The 20,795-nt window shown below is 47.6% G+C and overlaps 1 protein-coding gene across 1 annotated transcript in view; it reads right to left on the bottom strand.

Moving 5' to 3' along the window:
• LOC141147976 (uncharacterized) overlaps positions 1-9,999 on the bottom strand; it is a 488,999-nt gene extending 479,000 nt beyond the window's left edge. Inside the window, exon 1 of the mRNA XM_073635132.1 lies at positions 9,892-9,999. Coding sequence (XP_073491233.1) covers positions 9,892-9,937 — 46 coding nt within the window. The 5' untranslated portion in view covers positions 9,938-9,999. The remainder of the gene's footprint in view (positions 1-9,891) is intronic.
• Positions 10,000-20,795: the final 10,796 nt, after the last annotated feature.

Below are 20,795 nucleotides of genomic sequence, written 5' to 3'. Positions count from 1 at the left end.
CACCCTTCAGGCAGCCACTAACGTCAGCAGCGCATGCGCTCTGAAGGTACGGCGGATGCTGCTGGAAAATCGGAGCTCCTTGCCAGAAATTAGACTCCCGCATGCATGCGCGGGAGTGACATCATTGCGGCTCCGGCCACTCAAAGTGCTGGAGCCCCAAACCTGGAAGACACGCCGAGGGGAAAATGTCAGCTGCCTCAGTGGTGACCGGGAGTCGGCACGGGAACTTCGTTCCAAGGTAAGTATTTCATAATGAGCTAGTATTGCGGGTATACAAGCGAATTAAGTGATTAATCACCACTAGGTTTGTTTTTTTTTGCTAGACAAACAAAAAAGACCACTGATAGGCGGCACTGAAGGGCACTGATAGGCGGCACTGAAGGGAACTGATAGGTTGCACTGATAGGTGGCACTGATGGGCACTGCGTGGGACCGATATCCCTCTTACAGAAGTCAGTAATCAGTTTCATTTTTTTATCTTCATGCTGTCATTGTGAGGAAAAAAAAAAGCCAATAACCGGCTTCTGTGTACATCATGTGATCAGCTGTCATTGGCTGACAGCTGATCACGTGGTAAAGGGCCGGGACTGGCCCTTTATTATGATTTGTGATCAGCCGAGTCCCAAGGGGAGCATGAGCATGGGAGGACATCTATGGACACCCTCCCGGCATTTTAAGCCTGCGCTGTAACCATCTTTCAGCTATAGCGTGGGCACCAAGCATAAAAACGCATAAAAAAACACATCAAAATTCATGTACAAATGCACCGCAAAAAGCACTGCAGAAACAGATGAAACGCAAACTACATAGATGTGAACCTGGCCTTATGGAATAGAATCTGGATGTCTCACCTGTCCTCCAATGAATCGAATTCAGTGCCTATTGCACTGCATTCGATTTTTCTCTGGCCATACACGGGAGAGTCCGTGAAAAGAATAAAATATAGATCATTAATTTTTGGTGTGTGGCATGTATTCTTAACTCATAAATCTCATATAAACCCCCCTGACGTCCAGTTAGAAAGTGGAAATGTTCATTCTTCATGGTCCCACTGTATGTAGGAACGTAGCCACCTTCTCAGGACAAATAGAGAGGGTGAATCTCCCTAATGGGGACACAGACAGCAATAAAAGCCTGGCAGGGGTGCTAATCCCTCTCTATCCAAAACTAAAACAAAAGTTTTGCCTTTGGTTACACTTTCACTCTGACTCAAAACAGAAACCATAAAGAAGAAGTAAGCCAGAAATCGAAACCAACATTTTTCCACGAGCACAGACTTCCTTCAAGATATTAGTCTCATGAGATGTATCTCACGGGAGTGTATTTTAATGGTTAAAATTACCCAAGAAACAATCAACTATTGAGGGATAAGGCCTCGTTCACCTCTAGCGATTTGGAATCGAAGGCAGAATTGGTACAACATACGCAATGCATGTTCGGGCACCAGTCATTCTTAACCGTTTCCCAACTGTGCTGTAACTGAAAGACAGACTACAGCGCGGCTCTCCAGTTCTGGGAGGACGTCTTCCCACATGCGAGCCTCGCCCACCCCTGGGGCGTGCATCAGGCATGCTCTTTTGACTGCTGTGTCCAAAGGACACAACTGATCACAGATCGTGGTAAAGGGCCAATCACAGTGGCCCTTTACCAAGTGATCAGTTGTGTCCAATCGCAGCTGGTCACATGTAACCAGACTTGCTGGTTATCTGTATTCCTTTCCTCACACGCTGTTTCAGTGTGAGGAAAGGAGAGGATAACCAGAAAGTCTGACAGGGCACAGTGAGTACATTATTTACACTGATAAACTGAGTTAGTAGGTGAGGTTGAAAAAAGACACAAGTCCATCAAGTCCAACTTATGTGTGTGATTATATGTCAGTATTACATTGTATATCCCTGTATGTTGCAATTGTTCAGGTGCTTATCTAATAGTTTATTGAAACTATCAATGCTCCCCACTGAGACCACCGCCTGTGGAAGGGAATTCCACATCCTTGCCACTCTTACAGTAAAGAACCCTCTACGAAGTTTAAGGTTAAACCTCTTTTCTTCTAATTTTAATGAATGGCCACGTGTCTTGTTAAACTCCCTTCTGCGAAAAAGTTTTATCCCTATTGTGGGATCACCAGTACGGTATTTGTAAATTGAAATAATTTTCCCTCTCAAGCGTCTCTTCTCCAGAGAGAATACGTTCAGTGCTCGTAACCTTTCCTCATAACTAATATCCTCCAGACCCTTTATTAGCTTGGTTTCCCTTCTTTGTACTTGCTCCATTTCCAGTACAGTACCTGACCGCGAGATTGTGTTTCCAGCGCAATACCATCGCGCTGGTTCTCGGCGACAGGGTACTGTGCATGTCCCGCTGACTCACTCATCTTTCGCGATGAGTGACAGGCAGTGCTGACAGCTGTCTGATATGAATCCTGAGGCGGGAACACTGCGCCAAATTTTAAATGAAAAAAACGACGTGGGTCCCCCCCCAGGGGCATACCAGGCCCTTAGGTCTGGTATGGATTGTAAGGGGAACCCCCTATGCCGAAAAATCGGCGTGGGGGTCCCCCCAAAATCCATACCAGACCCTTATCCGAGCACGCAGCCCGGCCGGCCAGGAAATGGGGTGGGGACGAGCGAGCGCCCCCCCCCCTCCTGAGCCCATGCCCTTGACATGGGGGGGTGGGTGCCTTGGGGGCAGGGGGCGCCCTGCAGGGCCCCCCACCCCAAAGAACCTTGTCCCCATGTTGATGAGGACAAGGGCCTCTTCCCGACAACCCTGGCCGTTGGTTGTGGGGGTCTGCGGGCGGGGGGATCAACATGGGGACAAGGTGCTTTGGGGTGGGGGGGCCCCGCAGGGCGCCCCCCTCCCCCAAGGCACCCACCCCCCCATGTTGAGGGCATGCAGCCTGGTACGGTTTAGGAGGGGGGGACGCTCGCTCGTCCCCACCCCCTTTCCTGGCCGGCTGGGCTGCGTGCTCGGATAAGGGTCTGGTATGGATTTTGGAGGGGACCCCCACACCGATTTTTCGGCGTAGGGGGTTCCCCTTACAATCCATACCAGACCTAAGGGCCTGGTATGCCCCTGAGGGGGGGGAACCCACGCCGTTTTTTTCATTTAAACTTTGGCGCAGTGTTCCCGCCTCAGGATTCATACCAGACAGCTGTCAGCACTGCCTGTAACTCATCGCGAAAGGAAAACAAAGTTTTCCTTTCGCGATGAGTGAGCCATCTCGGCGCTGGCTCCTGCGACGGGGCTCGCAGGTGTCAAATCTCGCAGAGAAATGCGGCGAGATTGACACAATATCGCGGTCACCTACTGTACATCCTTCCTGAGGACTAGTGCCCAGAACTGGACAGCATAATCCAGGTACGGCCGGACCAGAGTTTTGTAGAGCGGGAGAATTATTGTTTTATCTCTGGAATTAATCCCCTTTTTAATGCATGCCAATATTCTGTTTGCTTTCTTAGCAGCAGCTTGGCATTACATGCTATTGCTGAGCCTATCATCTACTAGGACCCCCAGGTTCTTTTCCATCCTAGATTCCCCCAGAGGTTCTCCCCCCAGTGTATAGATTGCATTCATATTTTTGCCACCCAAATGCATTATTTTACATTTTTCTACATTAAATCTCATTTGCCATGTAGTTGCCCACCCCAATAATTTGTTCAGATCTTCTTGCAAGGTTTCCACATCCTGCGGAGAAGTTATTGCCCTGCTTAGCTTAGTATTGTCCACAAATACAGAGATTGAGCTGTTTACCCCATCCTCCAGGTCATTTATGAACATGTTAAACAGGATTGGTCCCAGCACAGAACCCTGGGGGACCCCACTACCCACCCCTGACCATTCCGAGTACTCCCCATTTATCACCACCCTCTGAACTCGCCCTTGTAGCCACTTTTCAATCCATGTACTCACCCTATGGTCCATGTCAACGAACCTTACTTTGTACAGTAAATAAGTTTAAGGGGAACCGTGTCAAATGCTTTTGTAAAATCCAGATACACCACGTCTATGGGCCTTCCATTATCTAGATGGCAGCTCACCTCCTCATAGAAGGCTAATAGATTGGTTTGGCAAGAACGATTCTTCATGAATCCATGCTGATTACTACTAATGATACCATTTTCATTACTAAAAGCTTGTATATAGTCCCTTATCATCCCCTCCAAGAGCTTGCATACTATTGATGTTGGGCTAACTGGTCTGTAATTCCCAGGGATGTATTTTGGCCCTTTTCTAAATATTGGTGTTACATTGGATTTTCTCCAATCAGCTGGTACCATTCCAGTCAGTAGACTGTCAGTAAAAATTAGGAACAATGGTCTGGCAATTACTTGACTGAGTTCCCTAAGTACCCTTGGGTGCAAGCATCTGGTCCCAATGATTTATTAATGTTAAGTTACCCAAGTCTATTTCTAATTCTGTCCTCTGTTAGCCATGAGGGTGCTTCCTGTGACGTGTCATGAGGGCAAACACTGCAGTTTTGGTTATTGAAGCCCCACAATTCCCTCATGAAGACTGAGGAGAAGAATAAATTCAATACCTTCGCCATCTCCCCATCCTTTGTAACCAGATGTCCTTCCTCATTCTTTATGGGGCCAATATGGTCTGTTCTCCCTTTTTTACTGTTTATATACTTAAAGAATTTTTGGGGATTTTTTTTGCTCTCCTACGCAATGTGTCTTTTGTGTTGTATCTTAGCCGCCCTAATTGCACCCTTACATATCTTGTTGCAATCTTTGTAAAGTCTGAATGCTGATGATGACCCCTCAGCCTTGTATTTTTTGAAGGCCTTCTCCTTTGCTTTTATAAGCATTTTTACATTGGAGTTAAGGACTTTTGTTCGCTCTTTTAAATTTATTTCCCAATGGGATGCATTGTCTAATGCCCTTATTTAATATGCCCTTAAAGCAAGCCCATCTCTCCTCCGTGTTCTTTGTTTCTAAGATTTTATCCCAATTTACCTGTATATCTTCTAGCAAGGTTCGTAGTTTAGGGAAGTTGGCTCTTTTTAAATTCAGTTTCTTTGTGTTCCCCTTGTGTTTCCTATTTGTGTGATTTATACTGAAGCCAATTGACCTGTGATCGCTGTTTCCTAAATCCGTCTCCCCCTTTTCCCTCAGGTTAGGGGGCCTAAAGCATACTCCTGTGTATTACTTTCCCCTTAGCTTCTTCCCTTTGGAGCTCTACCCATAAGGATTCCACCTCCTCCCTAGCTCCCTTAGTGATGTCATCTCTCACATTCACGCGTACATTATTCTTGATATATAGGCATACCCCTCCCCTTTTTTACCCTCTCTATCCCTACGATAAAGGGTATACCCTTGAATGGTTGCCAGCCAATCATGAGAGCTGTTGAACCAGGTCTCTGAAATTCCCACAAAATCTAAATCCTCCTCCTTCAACAGTATCTCTAGTTCACCCATCTTGTCCGCCAGGCTCCTGGCATTAGTGAACATGCCATGTCGTTTAGACCGGTCGCATACTGTCCTCTTATTGGGTGTTCCGAGATTGCAAATAGGACTTGCTACTATACTTACCTCGGGTTTATGTGCTTTAGTCAACCTACCACTAATGCCCCAATACTACCCTCTGGAATATGTTCATTGCTGACTATCTCAATCTCTGAACCCCCCCCGTCGCCTAGTTTAACCACTTCAAGACTAGCCCCGTTTTGGATTTTAGGTGTTTACAAGTTTAAAACAGGTTTTTTTGCTAGAAAATTACTTAGAACCCCCAAACATTATATATTGTTTTTTTCTAACATCCTAGAGAATACAATAGCGGTCATTGCAATACTTTTTTTTGCACCGTATTTGCGCAGCGGTCTTCTAAGCGCACTTTTTTTGGAAAAAATTCACTTTTTTGAAAAAAAAAATAAGACAACAGTAAAGTTAGCCCAATTTTTTTTTATATTGTGAAATATAATGTTACGCCAAGTAAATTGATACCCAACATGTCACGCTTCAAAATTGCGCCCGCTCGTGGAATAGCGTCAAACTTTTACCCTTAAAAATCTCCATAGGCGACGTTTAAAAAATTCTACAGATTGCATGTTTTGCGTTACAGAGGAGGTCTAGGGCTAGAATTATTGCTCTCACTCTACCGGTCGCAGCGATACCTCACATGTGTGGTTTGACCACCGTTTTCATATGCGGGCGCTACTCACGTATGCGTTCGCTTCTGCGTGCGAGCTCGTCGGGACAGGGCGCTTTAAAAATTTTTTTTTTTTTTTTATTATTTATTTTATTTTATTTATTTTTTCACTGTTTTTAAAAAAAAAAAAATTTGGATCACTTTTATTCCTATTACAAGGAATGTAAACATCCCTTGTAATAGAAAAAAGCATGACAGGTCCTCTTAAATATGAGATCTTGGGTCAAAAAGTCCTCAGATCTCATATTTAGACTAAAATGCAAAAAAAAAAAAAAAATGACACTAAAAAAATTTGTGCCTTTAAGAGAGTGGGCGGAGCCGTCGTAATGACGTCGCTCCGGCCGTCACATGGTATGGAGACGGGTAGGCGCCATCTTGGCCTCACTTGTCTCCATACCTCAGCAGGGAAAGGACCCGATCGCCTCCGCCGCTACCGACGGCTCCGGTAAGCGGCGGAGGGTGCGGGAGAGCGGCGGGAGGGGGGGTGGCACCTCTCCCGCCGCCGATAACGGTGATCTCGCGGCGAACCCGCCGCAGAGACCACCATTATCGTGTACAGAATCGCTCACTGTAAAGATGGATATCTCGGTTGTGGCAGCAGCTGCTGCCGTTACCGAGATATCCATCTTCAAAAAAATGACGTATATATACAGTGAGCGGGGCTGAAGTGGTAAAACCCCTCTAACTTTTCAGCCATCTTCACTCCCAGCAGATCTGCACCCTCCTCGTTTAGGTGCAGTCCGTCCCTTCTATAGAACTGTTGACCGACTGAGAAGTTGGTCCAGTTCTCCAAGAACCCATCAGTGCCACCTATCAATGGGGCGCATTATCAGTGCCCATCAGTGCAGCTTATCAATGTCCATCAGTGCCGCCTCATCAGTGCAGCCTCATCAGTGCCCATTAGTGCAGCCTCATTAGTTCCACCTATCAATGACGCATCATCAGTGCCCATCAGTGCAGCTTATCAATGTCCATCAGTGCCGCCTCATCAGTGCCCACCAGTGTCGCCTCATCAGTGCAGCCTCATCAGTGCTGTCTATCAGAGCAGCCTCATCAGTGACTATGACTAATTTTGCTCTCTTTAGCTTTAGTAAATAACCCCCCTAGTGTCATTGTTTTTTAGGTAGGATTTAAAAAAGCAAAATGTGCACTATTGTTTCTGGGTTGTACTATGGGTACAAACAACAACTAATATACATATATGGGGTATCGCTGCGATCTTCAGGAGCAGGAGAATTTGTATTGGGTTATTCATTGGTGGTAGGTTATGGTAGTAGCAAGAAATATACAGTTAAATAGGGCCGAAACAACTAATCGATTAATCGACAACTAATCGATTATGAAATTAATCGATTATGAAAATAGTAATCGATTAATCGGCTAGTAACATAATGGGGTTAAAAAAGCTAAAATTAGCCCTATATAGTACAAAAAGAGCAAATAATCTCTACTGTAAATATTACTTTCACTGTTGCAAAGTAAAAAAAACTAAGGGGTATTTTTTTTTTTTTTAACTCCATTATGTTACTAAATGTTTTAGGCCTGGTTCCCACCTATGTGTTTTTTGGTGTTTTTTGCGGAAATGCACTACAGTTCATTTAACATTCACATCTATGCTTTTTCAGCTTCTATGTATTTGGAAAGGGTCGAGGACCTTTTTCAATGCAAAACGGTGCTTTTTTGGTTCAATATACTTCAATGGAGAAGCTGCAGAAAAGCACGTAATATTACAGTTCTGTTTGAAAATCTGCAAAACAGTCTAGATTTTTTTTTTTTCTTTAAATAAAAAAAATTGATCTGAGTCTGATGATATTTACCAGATTCAACCTCTAATAGTATATAGAGTATATCTCTTCTGTCTGTTATTCTCAGAGAGGATTAAAGATTTTACTCCCTAACCATATAGTTGGTTATTTATATTTACCCCTGCATATAAAAGATATTTAGGAATAAATTGCCTTTTTTAAACTTTACATATTAACTAAATTATACACCACACTTTATTTTAAGGTTATTAACCGATTAATCGATTAATCGAAACAATAATCGGCCAACTAATCGATTATGAAAATAATCGTTAGTTGCAGCCCTACAGTTAAATTTAAAATATATATATATATATATATTTTACTATTTAGGGACAGTTTTCCTTTGATAAAAAAAAAGAATAAGGAGTTATTCTTTACCATTTACCACCAAATGAAAGCCCAATTTGTCCTGGAAAAAAACACAGTATAATCCACCTGGATGCGCAATGTAGTTGTGATGATATGTACAGTTTTACTAACACATGTCAAAATGACAAAATTGGGCTTAGACATTTAGATTTGTTTTACCCTTAGGCGTGAAAGAGTTAACAAATTCCATACAAATTATTTAGCACAACAAATTGATACTTGGTTCTGTATTTTCTAAAAGGGGCGGTACTGGGAGGTGGGTAGTGGGTGGAACCAAGGGACATTGCTCGCAGGTGGGTAGGGAGCAGAGACAAGGGCATAACTCCCAACTGTCCCTGATTTCGAGGGACTGTCCCTGATTTGGAACAAAGTCCCTCTGTCCCTCTTTCCTCCTCATTTGTCCCTCATTTTGGTCTGATCTATATAGTTGTATATAAAATGCATTTTTTTTCTCTCTAAAAAGTGTTTTCCCAGCGCTAAACCTTTCATCCAATTTCGAAATGGTTGCATTTGTAAATTTTAAAAGCCAATATAAAGGAATAGTAGTGGTAAAAAAAAAAGCACCTGCGGGTTTAATTAACCAGTTTTGTATAATTCTCCTTTAAGGGGGCGTGGCAGGGGGTGTGTCCTATGCCTACATTCTTTTGCTAATAGGTGTCTCTCGTTCTCATCTCAAAAAGTTGGGAGGTGTGCAAGTGGGAACTCAGAAGGGGTGAGTTCCTGCACAAAGCCCTGACTAAGGCTGCGTTCACACTATTGCGAATTGGATGCGAGTTTCTGCCAAAAACTTGGACTGAAATCGGACCTGAAACGCTGAACAAGGACGCACCGGACCCCTGCTGTGAGCCGCTCTGCACAGAGATGTGAACCCAGCCTTAAGTAATTGCATTTCTATGTTCTGTGTACAGTGGAAGACCAGATATAGTGACTGCAGGCTCTTGGGTTTCGTAACACTTTCAAATTGGGTTGACATTATGGGTTGAATTTATGGATTGTTTGCTGATCTGATCATTTTGATGGCATGGCACGTGGATCAGATAATGAAATCAAAGCCTGTGTGAACACCGTTGGAGGAGCCCTTGGTTGCACTTTGGAAAAAGTTTAAAAAACACAGGACTACTTCCAAAAACTGCAGAGGGATTACAACTCCCAACATGTCGTGAACGGCAGGTCATGTCCTTCTGGCTCTGCAGAACCTGAAAAGCCGGGAAACCTGTTTTCAAGTACAATGTACTACAGCAGTCGCTGATGTAACAGATAACCCGGGGCAATTCAAATGAATCATACTTGTCATACTAACTCATTGTATTTATTCTACAGCACATGAACCCGTACAATGCACCTGATGCCGACCTTTACAGTATCTATCCTTTATATATATCTGTATTTATATAGATATTTAACAGCCAGCAATTGAAATTTGATGATTAGCATTAGTTTGAATAGAGGAGGCCCAACACACAGCAATCTCTACAGAAGACAGCAATACACGACATGTGATCCCTACCCATAGAAAACTCAATATATAAAGGTTCCCTGTTCTAATAAAGATTCTACTCACACGTCTGCCATAGAAGGATCAGGAACAACACCTTAACGGCGGACATTTTTTGGGATTTGGGCGTAGTGTGAAGTTCAAGGATTGTGTGTTATTTTCACTTTCATTTTAGTCATTACTATGGAGGAAGGAGGGGTGAGGAGGACATCTGCTGTTCATATCCACTAGGAGAACGAAGGAGGAAGTACAGACATCCATAATGAATAAAGACAAGCCTGTGTACACAGGACCATACTTCCTGAGAGGGGGATTGTATCATGTTTTCCCCTTATTCCCTTCATGACGGAAGGTAAAACAAATCCTAATGCCTGGATGCAGTTCTGTAACATCGGCATGTGATAGTGTAGTGTTTACCCCGAAAGAGTCATTGTTTTCTCAGGTCTTTTGTTCCCAGAGCCCACGACGTGACTGTGTTTAGCACCGTTCTCTCTGATACACACGGGCTGATATTTAAGAAAAGTGATGCCGAAAAAGAACCAAGGGTCCATCAAGTCTGCCCCATTTAGAAAAAAAAAAAAGGAATATATATATTTTTTACATTTTTTTAAAATCTTTTAGCCTAGATCTTTGAATGCTGTTGACTGACCCACTACCTCTACAGGAAGTCTATTCCAAATATCAACTATTTTCAGTAAAATAATGCTTTCTAATACTAGTTTTGAACTTTCCTCCAGGTGTATGGGGGGGCTTTGCTGGCAATGTCTGATGTAGGGGGGGACTCCGCTGCAATGTCTGATGTAGGGGGGGACTCCGCTGCAATGTCTGATGTATGGGGGGGGCTTTGCTGGCAATGTCTGATGTAAGGGGGGACTCCACTGCAATGTCTGATGTAGGGGGGGACTCCGCTGCAATGTCTGATGTAGGGGGGGACTCCGCTGCAATGTCTGATGTAGGGGGGGACTCCGCTGCAATGTCTGATGTAAGGGGGGGGCTTTGCTGGCAATGTCTGATGTAAGGGGGGACTCCGCTGCAATGTCTGATGTAAGGGGGGACTCCGCTGCAATGTCTGATGTAAGGGGGGGGGCTTTGCTGGCAATGTCTGATGTAAGGGGGGACTCCGCTGCAATGTCTGATGTAGGGGGGGACTCCGCTGCAATGTCTGATGTAGGGGGGGACTCCGCTGCAATGTCTGATGTAGGGGGGGACTCCGCTGCAATGTCTGATGTGGGGGGGACTCCGCTGCAATGTCTGATGTAGGGGGGGACTCCGCTGCAATGTCTGATGTAGGGGGGGACTCCGCTGCAATGTCTGATGTAGGGGGGGACTCCGCTGCAATGTCTGATGTAAGGGGGGACTCCGCTGCAATGTCTGATGTATGGGGGGGGGCTTTGCTGGCAATGTCTGATGTAAGGGGGGACTCCGCTGCAATGTCTGATGTAGGGGGGGACTCCGCTGCAATGTCTGATGTATGGGGGGGGCTTTGCTGGCAATGTCTGATGTAAGGGGGGACTCCGCTGCAATGTCTGATGTAGGGGGGGACTCCGCTGCAATGTCTGATGTATGGGGGGGGCTTTGCTGGCAATGTCTGATGTAAGGGGGGACTCTGCTGCAATGTCTGATGTAAGGGGGGACTCCGCTGCAATGTCTGATGTATGGGGGGGGCTTTGCTGGCAATGTCTGATGTAAGGGGGGACTCCACTGCAATGTCTGATGTAGGGGGGGACTCCGCTGCAATGTCTGATGTAGGGGGGGACTCCGCTGCAATGTCTGATGTAAGGGGGGGGCTTTGCTGGCAATGTCTGATGTAAGGGGGGACTCCACTGCAATGTCTGATGTAAGGGGGGACTCCGCTGCAATGTCTGATGTATGGGGGGGCTTTGCTGGCAATGTCTGATGTAAGGGGGGACTCCACTGCAATGTCTGATGTAGGGGGGGACTCCGCTGCAATGTCTGATGTAAGGGGGGACTCCGCTGCAATGTCTGATGTATGGGGGGGGCTTTGCTGGCAATGTCTGATGTAAGGGGGGACTCCACTGCAATGTCTGATGTAGGGGGGGACTCCGCTGCAATGTCTGATGTAGGGGGGGACTCCGCTGCAATGTCTGATGTAGGGGGGGACTCCGCTGCAATGTCTGATGTAAGGGGGGGGCTTTGCTGGCAATGTCTGATGTAAGGGGGGACTCCGCTGCAATGTCTGATGTAGGGGGGGACTCCGCTGCAATGTCTGATGTATGGGGGGGGCTTTGCTGGCAATGTCTGATGTAAGGGGGGACTCCGCTGCAATGTCTGATGTAGGGGGGGACTCCGCTGCAATGTCTGATGTAGGGGGGGACTCCGCTGCAATGTCTGATGTAGGGGGGGACTCCGCTGCAATGTCTGATGTATGGGGGGGGCTTTGCTGGCAATGTCTGATGTAAGGGGGGACTCCGCTGCAATGTCTGATGTAAGGGGGGACTCCGCTGCAATGTCTGATGTATGGGGGGGGGCTTTGCTGGCAATGTCTGATGTAAGGGGGGACTCCGCTGCAATGTCTGATGTAGGGGGGGACTCCGCTGCAATGTCTGATGTAAGGGGGGGGCTTTGCTGGCAATGTCTGATGTAAGGGGGGACTCCGCTGCAATGTCTGATGTAGGGGGGGACTCCGCTGCAATGTCTGATGTATGGGGGGGGCTTTGCTGGCAATGTCTGATGTAAGGGGGGACTCCGCTGCAATGTCTGATGTAGGGGGGGACTCCGCTGCAATGTCTGATGTAGGGGGGGACTCCGCTGCAATGTCTGATGTAGGGGGGGACTCCGCTGCAATGTCTGATGTAGGGGGGGACTCCGCTGCAATGTCTGATGTAAGGGGGGACTCCGCTGCAATGTCTGATGTAAGGGGGGACTCTGCTGGCAATGTCTGATGTAAGGGGGGACTCCGCTGCAATGTCTGATGTAAGGGGGGGGGCTTTGCTGGCAATGTCTGATGCAAGGGGGGACTCTTCTGGCAATGTCTGATGTAAGGGGGGACTCCGCTGCAATGTCTGATGTATGGGGGGGGCTTTGCTGGCAATGTCTGATGTAAGGGGGGACTCCGCTGCAATGTCTGATGTAGGGGGGGACTCCGCTGCAATGTCTGATGTATGGGGGGGGCTTTGCTGGCAATGTCTGATGTAAGGGGGGACTCCACTGCAATGTCTGATGTAGGGGGGGACTCCGCTGCAATGTCTGATGTAGGGGGGGACTCCGCTGCAATGTCTGATGTAGGGGGGGACTCCGCTGCAATGTCTGATGTAAGGGGGGGGCTTTGCTGGCAATGTCTGATGTAAGGGGGGACTCCGCTGCAATGTCTGATGTAGGGGGGGACTCCGCTGCAATGTCTGATGTATGGGGGGGGCTTTGCTGGCAATGTCTGATGTAAGGGGGGACTCCGCTGCAATGTCTGATGTAGGGGGGGACTCCGCTGCAATGTCTGATGTAGGGGGGGACTCCGCTGCAATGTCTGATGTAGGGGGGGACTCCGCTGCAATGTCTGATGTATGGGGGGGGCTTTGCTGGCAATGTCTGATGTAAGGGGGGACTCCGCTGCAATGTCTGATGTAAGGGGGGACTCCGCTGCAATGTCTGATGTATGGGGGGGGGCTTTGCTGGCAATGTCTGATGTAAGGGGGGACTCCGCTGCAATGTCTGATGTAGGGGGGGACTCCGCTGCAATGTCTGATGTAAGGGGGGGGCTTTGCTGGCAATGTCTGATGTAAGGGGGGACTCCGCTGCAATGTCTGATGTAGGGGGGGACTCCGCTGCAATGTCTGATGTATGGGGGGGGCTTTGCTGGCAATGTCTGATGTAAGGGGGGACTCCGCTGCAATGTCTGATGTAGGGGGGGACTCCGCTGCAATGTCTGATGTAGGGGGGGACTCCGCTGCAATGTCTGATGTAGGGGGGGACTCCGCTGCAATGTCTGATGTAGGGGGGGACTCCGCTGCAATGTCTGATGTAAGGGGGGACTCCGCTGCAATGTCTGATGTAAGGGGGGACTCTGCTGGCAATGTCTGATGTAAGGGGGGACTCCGCTGCAATGTCTGATGTAAGGGGGGGGGCTTTGCTGGCAATGTCTGATGCAAGGGGGGACTCTTCTGGCAATGTCTGATGTAAGGGGGGACTCCGCTGCAATGTCTGATGTATGGGGGGGGCTTTGCTGGCAATGTCTGATGTAAGGGGGGACTCCGCTGCAATGTCTGATGTAGGGGGGGACTCCGCTGCAATGTCTGATGTATGGGGGGGGCTTTGCTGGCAATGTCTGATGTAAGGGGGGACTCCACTGCAATGTCTGATGTAGGGGGGGACTCCGCTGCAATGTCTGATGTAGGGGGGGACTCCGCTGCAATGTCTGATGTAAGGGGGGGGGCTTTGCTGGCAATGTCTGATGTAAGGGGGGACTCTGCTGGCAATGTCTGATGTAAGGGGGGACTCCCCTGGGGACACCTGATGGCATCTGGTGGCAGGCGACGTGGCTAGTGACACGCTCAGGGTTCCCACTGATTTCTGCATTATGGTGAGTTAAATAATTTCATTTTATATTACAATGTAATAATAGAAAAAATGCGCTTCAATCATCCTGACACCATAACAACCATGGTGCCGGGATGATTGAAGTGCTAACACCAGGTGCTTGGAGTATCTTCTTTATCTGCTGATTGTTAAACTTTCTAGAATACACATATTTTTATGTGACTCTAACCACACCCTCTTGAGCCACGCCCATTTAAGCCACGCCCACTATTACGCATAAACCACGCCCATTTTTTGCCACGGCGCGCGAAGCACGTCGCACTTGTATTTTTCCTAGACCACGCCTACAAATGAATGCCCCGCCCCCTAATTATTGTATGGCTCCGCCTACAGCCAAAAAAGTGTGCCACTTTTTTTTTTGCAATGTTGGCAACTATGTAAATGCGAAGTAAAGGCACAAAAAACAGGATCACCAAGAGGGCCCAATACATGCCGCCAAACATAGTGATCCAATCTTCAATGATCACAGAAAATGCAATACTGAGACAACTGTAGCATAGCACCCAGCAGCTTTAGGAATTTCGGTCAAGCCATTCGCTGGCTTCCAGCGGATTATCAAAGAATTTAACTGTTCCTTTGTATTGTACCCACAGCCTGCTAGGGTATAGCATGCTATATTGGATCTCCCGTTCCCTCATTCTCTTACAAACTTCATTGAAGGATCTTCTTTTCCGTTGAGTTTCCACAGAGAAATCAGGAAACAGCATTATTCTGGTATTCTCGAAGCGCAACTCCTGATGCTTCCTGGATTCCGTAAGGATCATATCCCGGTCCCTGTAGTTGAGAAATCTTACCAAGAATGGTCGTGGGAACGCTCCAGGGGAACTCTGTGCGCACGCTCAACAACATATGTAGGGGGAAGGTCGCCCAACTGCAGAATCTTCCTAAAAAATTGCTCAGCAAACATGGCGGTTTTAACCCCTTCTGCCCCTTCAGGTAATCCGACTACCCGGACATTATTCCGTCTTTGCCGGTCTTCAGCGTCCTCGGCTCTATGTTGGAGTGATTTTACCATTTCTTGCAGCTCAGACAACTGCGCTCCCTGTGAGTGTGTCACATCCTCCACTTCAGAAATTCTGTCCTCTGCTGTGGTAAGTCTACCCCGGATTTTATCCAGGTCATGCCTAATGAGTGTGCATTCCGTGGTAAGATGGTCAATCCTTATCATTACTGCAGCTTTGCTCGCGTCTATGACCTCTAGGATGGGTCTTGTGATTGCATCTGAGGCTGTCTCCTGACCTGGGGATGCCGGCGGGGGATTCTCCGGACCTGCATCACCTGTTTTCTCCATCTGCCTGTCTCGTTTCTTAGCTACTCTAGAGAACTGCCGAGGAGGTAAGATAGCGGCGGAGGATCCCTGTTCCGGGCCTCGTGCGGAGCGTGTTTGCCTCTGGGACCACTGGGATGTCTCGTCCTGCTTGGGCTTGGTCTTTTTCACGACCGGGACTTCCCGATCCCTGCCCACAAGTGTATCAGCCCATAGTTGCCAACAGTCCCGATTTTCCCGGGACAATCACGATTTTGGGACCCTCGTCCCGATTGGAGAGTGTCCCGAATCAGGATTTTCCATAAGGAAAATCGGGAATGTTGTTTTTTTTTTTTTGTTTTTTTGGAGCAGCGGGCGAGAGGGGAAGGGGGCTCGATCCCTGCAGCCAATGAAGCGGCTTCTTTGGCTGCACGGCCCCTCCCCTCTCCACTGAAGCGAGCAGAAGACACGGCGCCGTGTCTTGCTGAAAGTTCCCCAGCCCCGTACTGCGCAAGCGCTGCGCCTGCGCAGTACAGGGGGTCCGCCATTGCCGAGGGGAACTTTCTCGGCAGAACACCGGCCGCTCCTCCATTGAGGGGGGGGAGGCTGCACTAACTGAGGGGGGCTGCACTGAGGGGGGGCTGCACTAACTGAGGGGGGGAGGCTGCACTAACTGAGGGGGGGCTGCACTGAGGGGGGGCTGCACTAACTGAGGGGGGCTGCACTGAGGGGGGGCTGCACTACCTGAGGGGGGGCTGCACTGAGGGGGGGAGGCTGCACTAACTGAGGGGGGCTGCACTGAGGGGGGCTGCACTAACTGAGGGGGGGCTGTACTGAGGGGGGGCTGCACTGAGGGGGGGGCTGCACTAACTGAGGGGGGGCTGCACTGAGGGGGGCTGCACTAGCTGAGGGGGGGCTGCACTGAGGGGGGCTGCACTAACTGAGGGGGGGCTGCACTGAGGGGGGGGCTGCACTAACTGAGGGGGGGCTGCACTAACTGAGGGGGGGCTGCACTGAGGGGGGGCTGCACTAACTGAGGGGGGGCTGCACTGGCGGGGGCACCTGATGCAAGGACAGACTCTGCCGGGGGCACCTGATGCAAGGACAGACTCTGCTGGTGGCAGGCGACGTGGCTAGTGACGCTCAGGGATCCCACTGATTCTGCATTATGGTGAGTTGAATGATTTAATTTTATATTACAATGTAATAATAGAAATAATGCGCTTCAATCATCATGACACCATAACAACCATGGTGCCGGGATGATTGAAGCTTTAACACCAGGTGTTTGGAGTATCTTTATCTGCTGATTGTTAAACTTTCTAGAATACACATATTTTTATTGTGTAGGATCTGGGGCTGCTGTCCCGTCATTCCCCTCTCCCCCTCTCCCCCTCTAATCCCTCTCCCCCTTTTCCTCTCCCTCTCCCTCTCCATCCTTCATTCATCTCAGACTCTAACCACACCCTCTTGAGCCACGCCAATTTAAGCCACGTCCTCTTTCACGTAAGCCACGCCCGCTTTCCATGCAAGCCACACCCACTTTCGCGTAAGCCACGCCCATTTTTCTTCGCGCGCCGCAATTATTATTTTTTACTAGGCCACACCTACAAACAAATGCCCCGCCCCCTAATTATTGATCGGCTCCGCCTACAGCCAAAAAAGTGTCCCACATATTTTTTTTTCAATGTTGGCAACTATGTCAGCCCAGTATAATGAGTAAAAGGCTCCGAAAAACGGATCAATCTTCATGATAGATGCGGAGCTCCAGAGAAACACGTCTTGCCTCGTTCACATTCGGCCATGCCCCACCATCTTGGCTTCTTATTGAAGATACCGCTCTCCTGAACCTTTTTCACCACCTTCATATATATATGTATAAAGGTTGCAATCATGTCCTCCCTTTCCCTTCTTTCTTCCAGTTTCTCCTGATATTTTTTATCCCCCAGACCTTTCATCATTTTGTTTGCCGTCTCTGAACTCTTCTTATCAATATCTTTTTGCAAGTGAGGTCTACAGAACTGGACACAGTATTCTAAAAGAGGTCTAACTAAAGATCTATATAGAGGAATCAGGACCTTCTTCCCCCTAATAGTGATCCCTCTAGTGAAACCTAAAGATCTATATAGAGGAATAAGGACCTCCTTCCTCCTGCTGGTGATCCCTCTAGTGATAGCGAATCAAGACCTCCTTCCTCCTGTGGTTGATCCCTCTAGTAGACATGTGTCAAACACAAGACCTGCAGGCCAAATCCAGCAATGTGCACGAGAGCAGCGTCTCTCCCGGGTCTCCCGTTTTAACTGGCCCCCACTGCTGTCAGTCACAGCCAGTGAGGATAAGCATGGCTGTGTTTTATGGACACAGAGAGCATGGCTCGGGAGCGAGCACGCATGAGTACCCCCATGGCCCAGAGCACCAACAGGGGACCCAAGAAGAGAAAGATCCTGGCTGCTCTGTGCAACAGGTAAGTATAACATGTTCAGGGCCGTACTGGCCTACTGGGATATTGGGAAATTTCCCGGTAGACTGCCTGCCCAGGCACTATATTTAACCACTTGCTTACAGGACACTTAAACCCCCTCCTATCCAGACCAATTTTCAGCTTTCAGCGCTGACGCACTTTGAATGACAATTGCGCGGTCATACAACACTGTACCCAAATGAAATTTTTATCATTTTTTCCCCACAAATAGAGCTTTCTTTTGGTGGTATTTGATCACCTCTGCAGTTTTTACTTTTTGTTAAAAAAATGTAAAAAACTGAATTTTTAAAAAAAAAATTTTTTTATTTTTTTATATTTTGTTATAAAAAATTTAAAACGGGTCATTTTTCTCCTTCATTGATGTACGCTGATGAGGCGGCAGTGATGGGCACTGATGGGTGGCAGTGATGGGCACTGATGGGTGGCAGTGATGGGCAGCACTGCCAGGTGGCACTGATTTGCACTACAGGTGGGCATTGATAGGTGGCACTTGTTGGCACTGTTAGGTGGCACTATTATGGTGGCACTGATGAGGCAGATGTGCCTCTTCCACTTGGGGGCCGATGTCCCTTACATCCGAGCCGGGGAACGGCTGTCAGCGTGAGTAAAAAAAAAAAACGATTACCGATCTTTTGTTTACATCATGTGATCAGCTGTCATTGGCTGACAGCTGATCACATGGTAAGGGGCCGGGACCGGCCCCTTACTCGGATCGGTGATCAGCTGAGTCTCAGTGACTCGGTGATCACAGTGCGCCCGGCGCGCGCCCTGCAGGGCGCGCGCAGGGAGCTTGCACAGGGAAGGCCGTCATATGATGGCCTCCTGGGAATTAAGGTCCACGCTGTGGCCGTCATTTGGCCATAGCGCGGATGGCAGGTAATTAAAGGATTTTTTCATGTTTATTGCTGCACTTTAGGCATCAATAAAATCACTGCTCCTGTAAAAATGATCTTTTTTGAAAAAATGTTTTGCATTAATACATGTCCCTTGGGGCAGTACCCAGACCCCCATACCCCTTTTATGGCCAATAACTTGCATATAAGCCTTTAAAATGGGGGCTTTTGATTTTTCAAGTTCAGGTCCCATAGACTTCAATAGGGTTTACTGTTCGGATTAGAACTTTTCCTCTGTTTGTGAGTTCTGGTGTGAACAGAACAGGGGGGTGTACGGCCCATCTCTATTGCCAGGGCATATTTACATCCCCATCCATTGCCTTTAAAGTTTGAGAAGGGGTGGTAAAAATGCAGCTCGGTCACAAGTCATGATCCCCCCCAACTGCAAGTCTTAACAAGCATTTTAAATGCTCCCGTTCTGCCTGCCAGTAGGGTGATTTAAAATCTAGGAGGTGGTTTATTGTTGCAATACTAAACATGTGAACGGGCTATCCCCCCTTCAGTCTATCATGAATGCTGCTGCCAGGCTCATCCACCTTACCAACCGCGTAGTGTCTGCTACCCCTCTGTGCCAACACCTCCACTGGCTTCCGCTCACCCAACAAATTAACTTCAAGATACTAACAACAACTTACATCACTAACCTAGTCTCAAAATACCAACCTACTCGTTCTCTTCGTTCCTCCCAAGACCTCCTGTTCTCTAGTTCTCTTGTCTCCTCCTCCCATGCTCGCCTCCAGGACTTCTCCTGAGCCTCTCCTATCCTATGGGTCTCCCTACCCCAATCTATTCGGCTATCTCCTACTCTGTACACTTTCAGACAATCCCTGAAAACTCATCTCTTTGGAGAAACCTATCCAGCTCCCACCTAGCAACTGCACATTTATTATCTCCATCAGGTCATCCCCCACAGCTATTACCTCTGATTCCTCCTGTATTGAATTGCATTGTAATTATACTGTCTGCCCTCATGTTGCGCTATGTAAATTCTGTATAACAACATCATTTGTACAAATATACCCCATGAAGTTTTCTTTTATCTGAGTATTTTATATAGGATTATTTTTAATGATACATAAATGAAAAGATTCTTTACAAGAATATCTTGCATGGTTGATATGGTGCCTTAAAGTGGAAGTAAAGTCTTATTTTTTTACTTGTACCTGCAGGTAAGGTACTGTAAATATCTTCTAAACTTGCACCGTTTAGGAGATATTCAGAGTGCATGCTGTCGATGATGTCATCAGTGCATGCTCCCTGAAGGTCCAGCTTACTGTGCTGGACCATCAGAGCCCGTGCCGTAAAGCCCGTGCATGCGTGGGAGTAAAGTCATTACGGCTCCGGCTACTCACAGCGCCGGAGCTTGCGAACCCCGAAGAAATGCCGGGGAAAATGTCAGCCGTCTCAGCGGTGTGTGGGCGCCGCTGGAGGGATTCGATCTAAGGTAAGTTTCATAATGAGCTAGTATGCGATGCATACTAGCTTATTATGCCTTTGTCTTACAGGTTTTTTTCCCCAGGGTTTACAACCTCTTTTAAAAATTCTGATTATTTTCCTTACTTAATCTTGGCTTGGCAAAGATCACAGACGTCCAATATGCATTTAATTTTTTTCATGCGAAAAGTATCATTTAGAATACAGAAACTCCCAGAGAACCAGCAGATATTCTTCATTGCTGTGAACAAAGCTGTTCTTCATTATATGATATACTGAGCCAGCGTCTCCTGAGCCCATGTGATAAACCTCAAATGATTCCATGTGATATGTAATGTCCATGTGACTTCTTAAGGCTTCAAGA

Source organism: Aquarana catesbeiana, linkage group LG06 (assembly GCF_042186555.1).
Source record: "Aquarana catesbeiana isolate 2022-GZ linkage group LG06, ASM4218655v1, whole genome shotgun sequence".
Taxonomy (NCBI): Eukaryota; Metazoa; Chordata; class Amphibia; order Anura; family Ranidae; genus Aquarana; species Aquarana catesbeiana.
The sequence above is the reverse complement of the archived record's forward strand: the minus strand, read 5'-3'. Positions and strand labels throughout refer to the sequence as shown.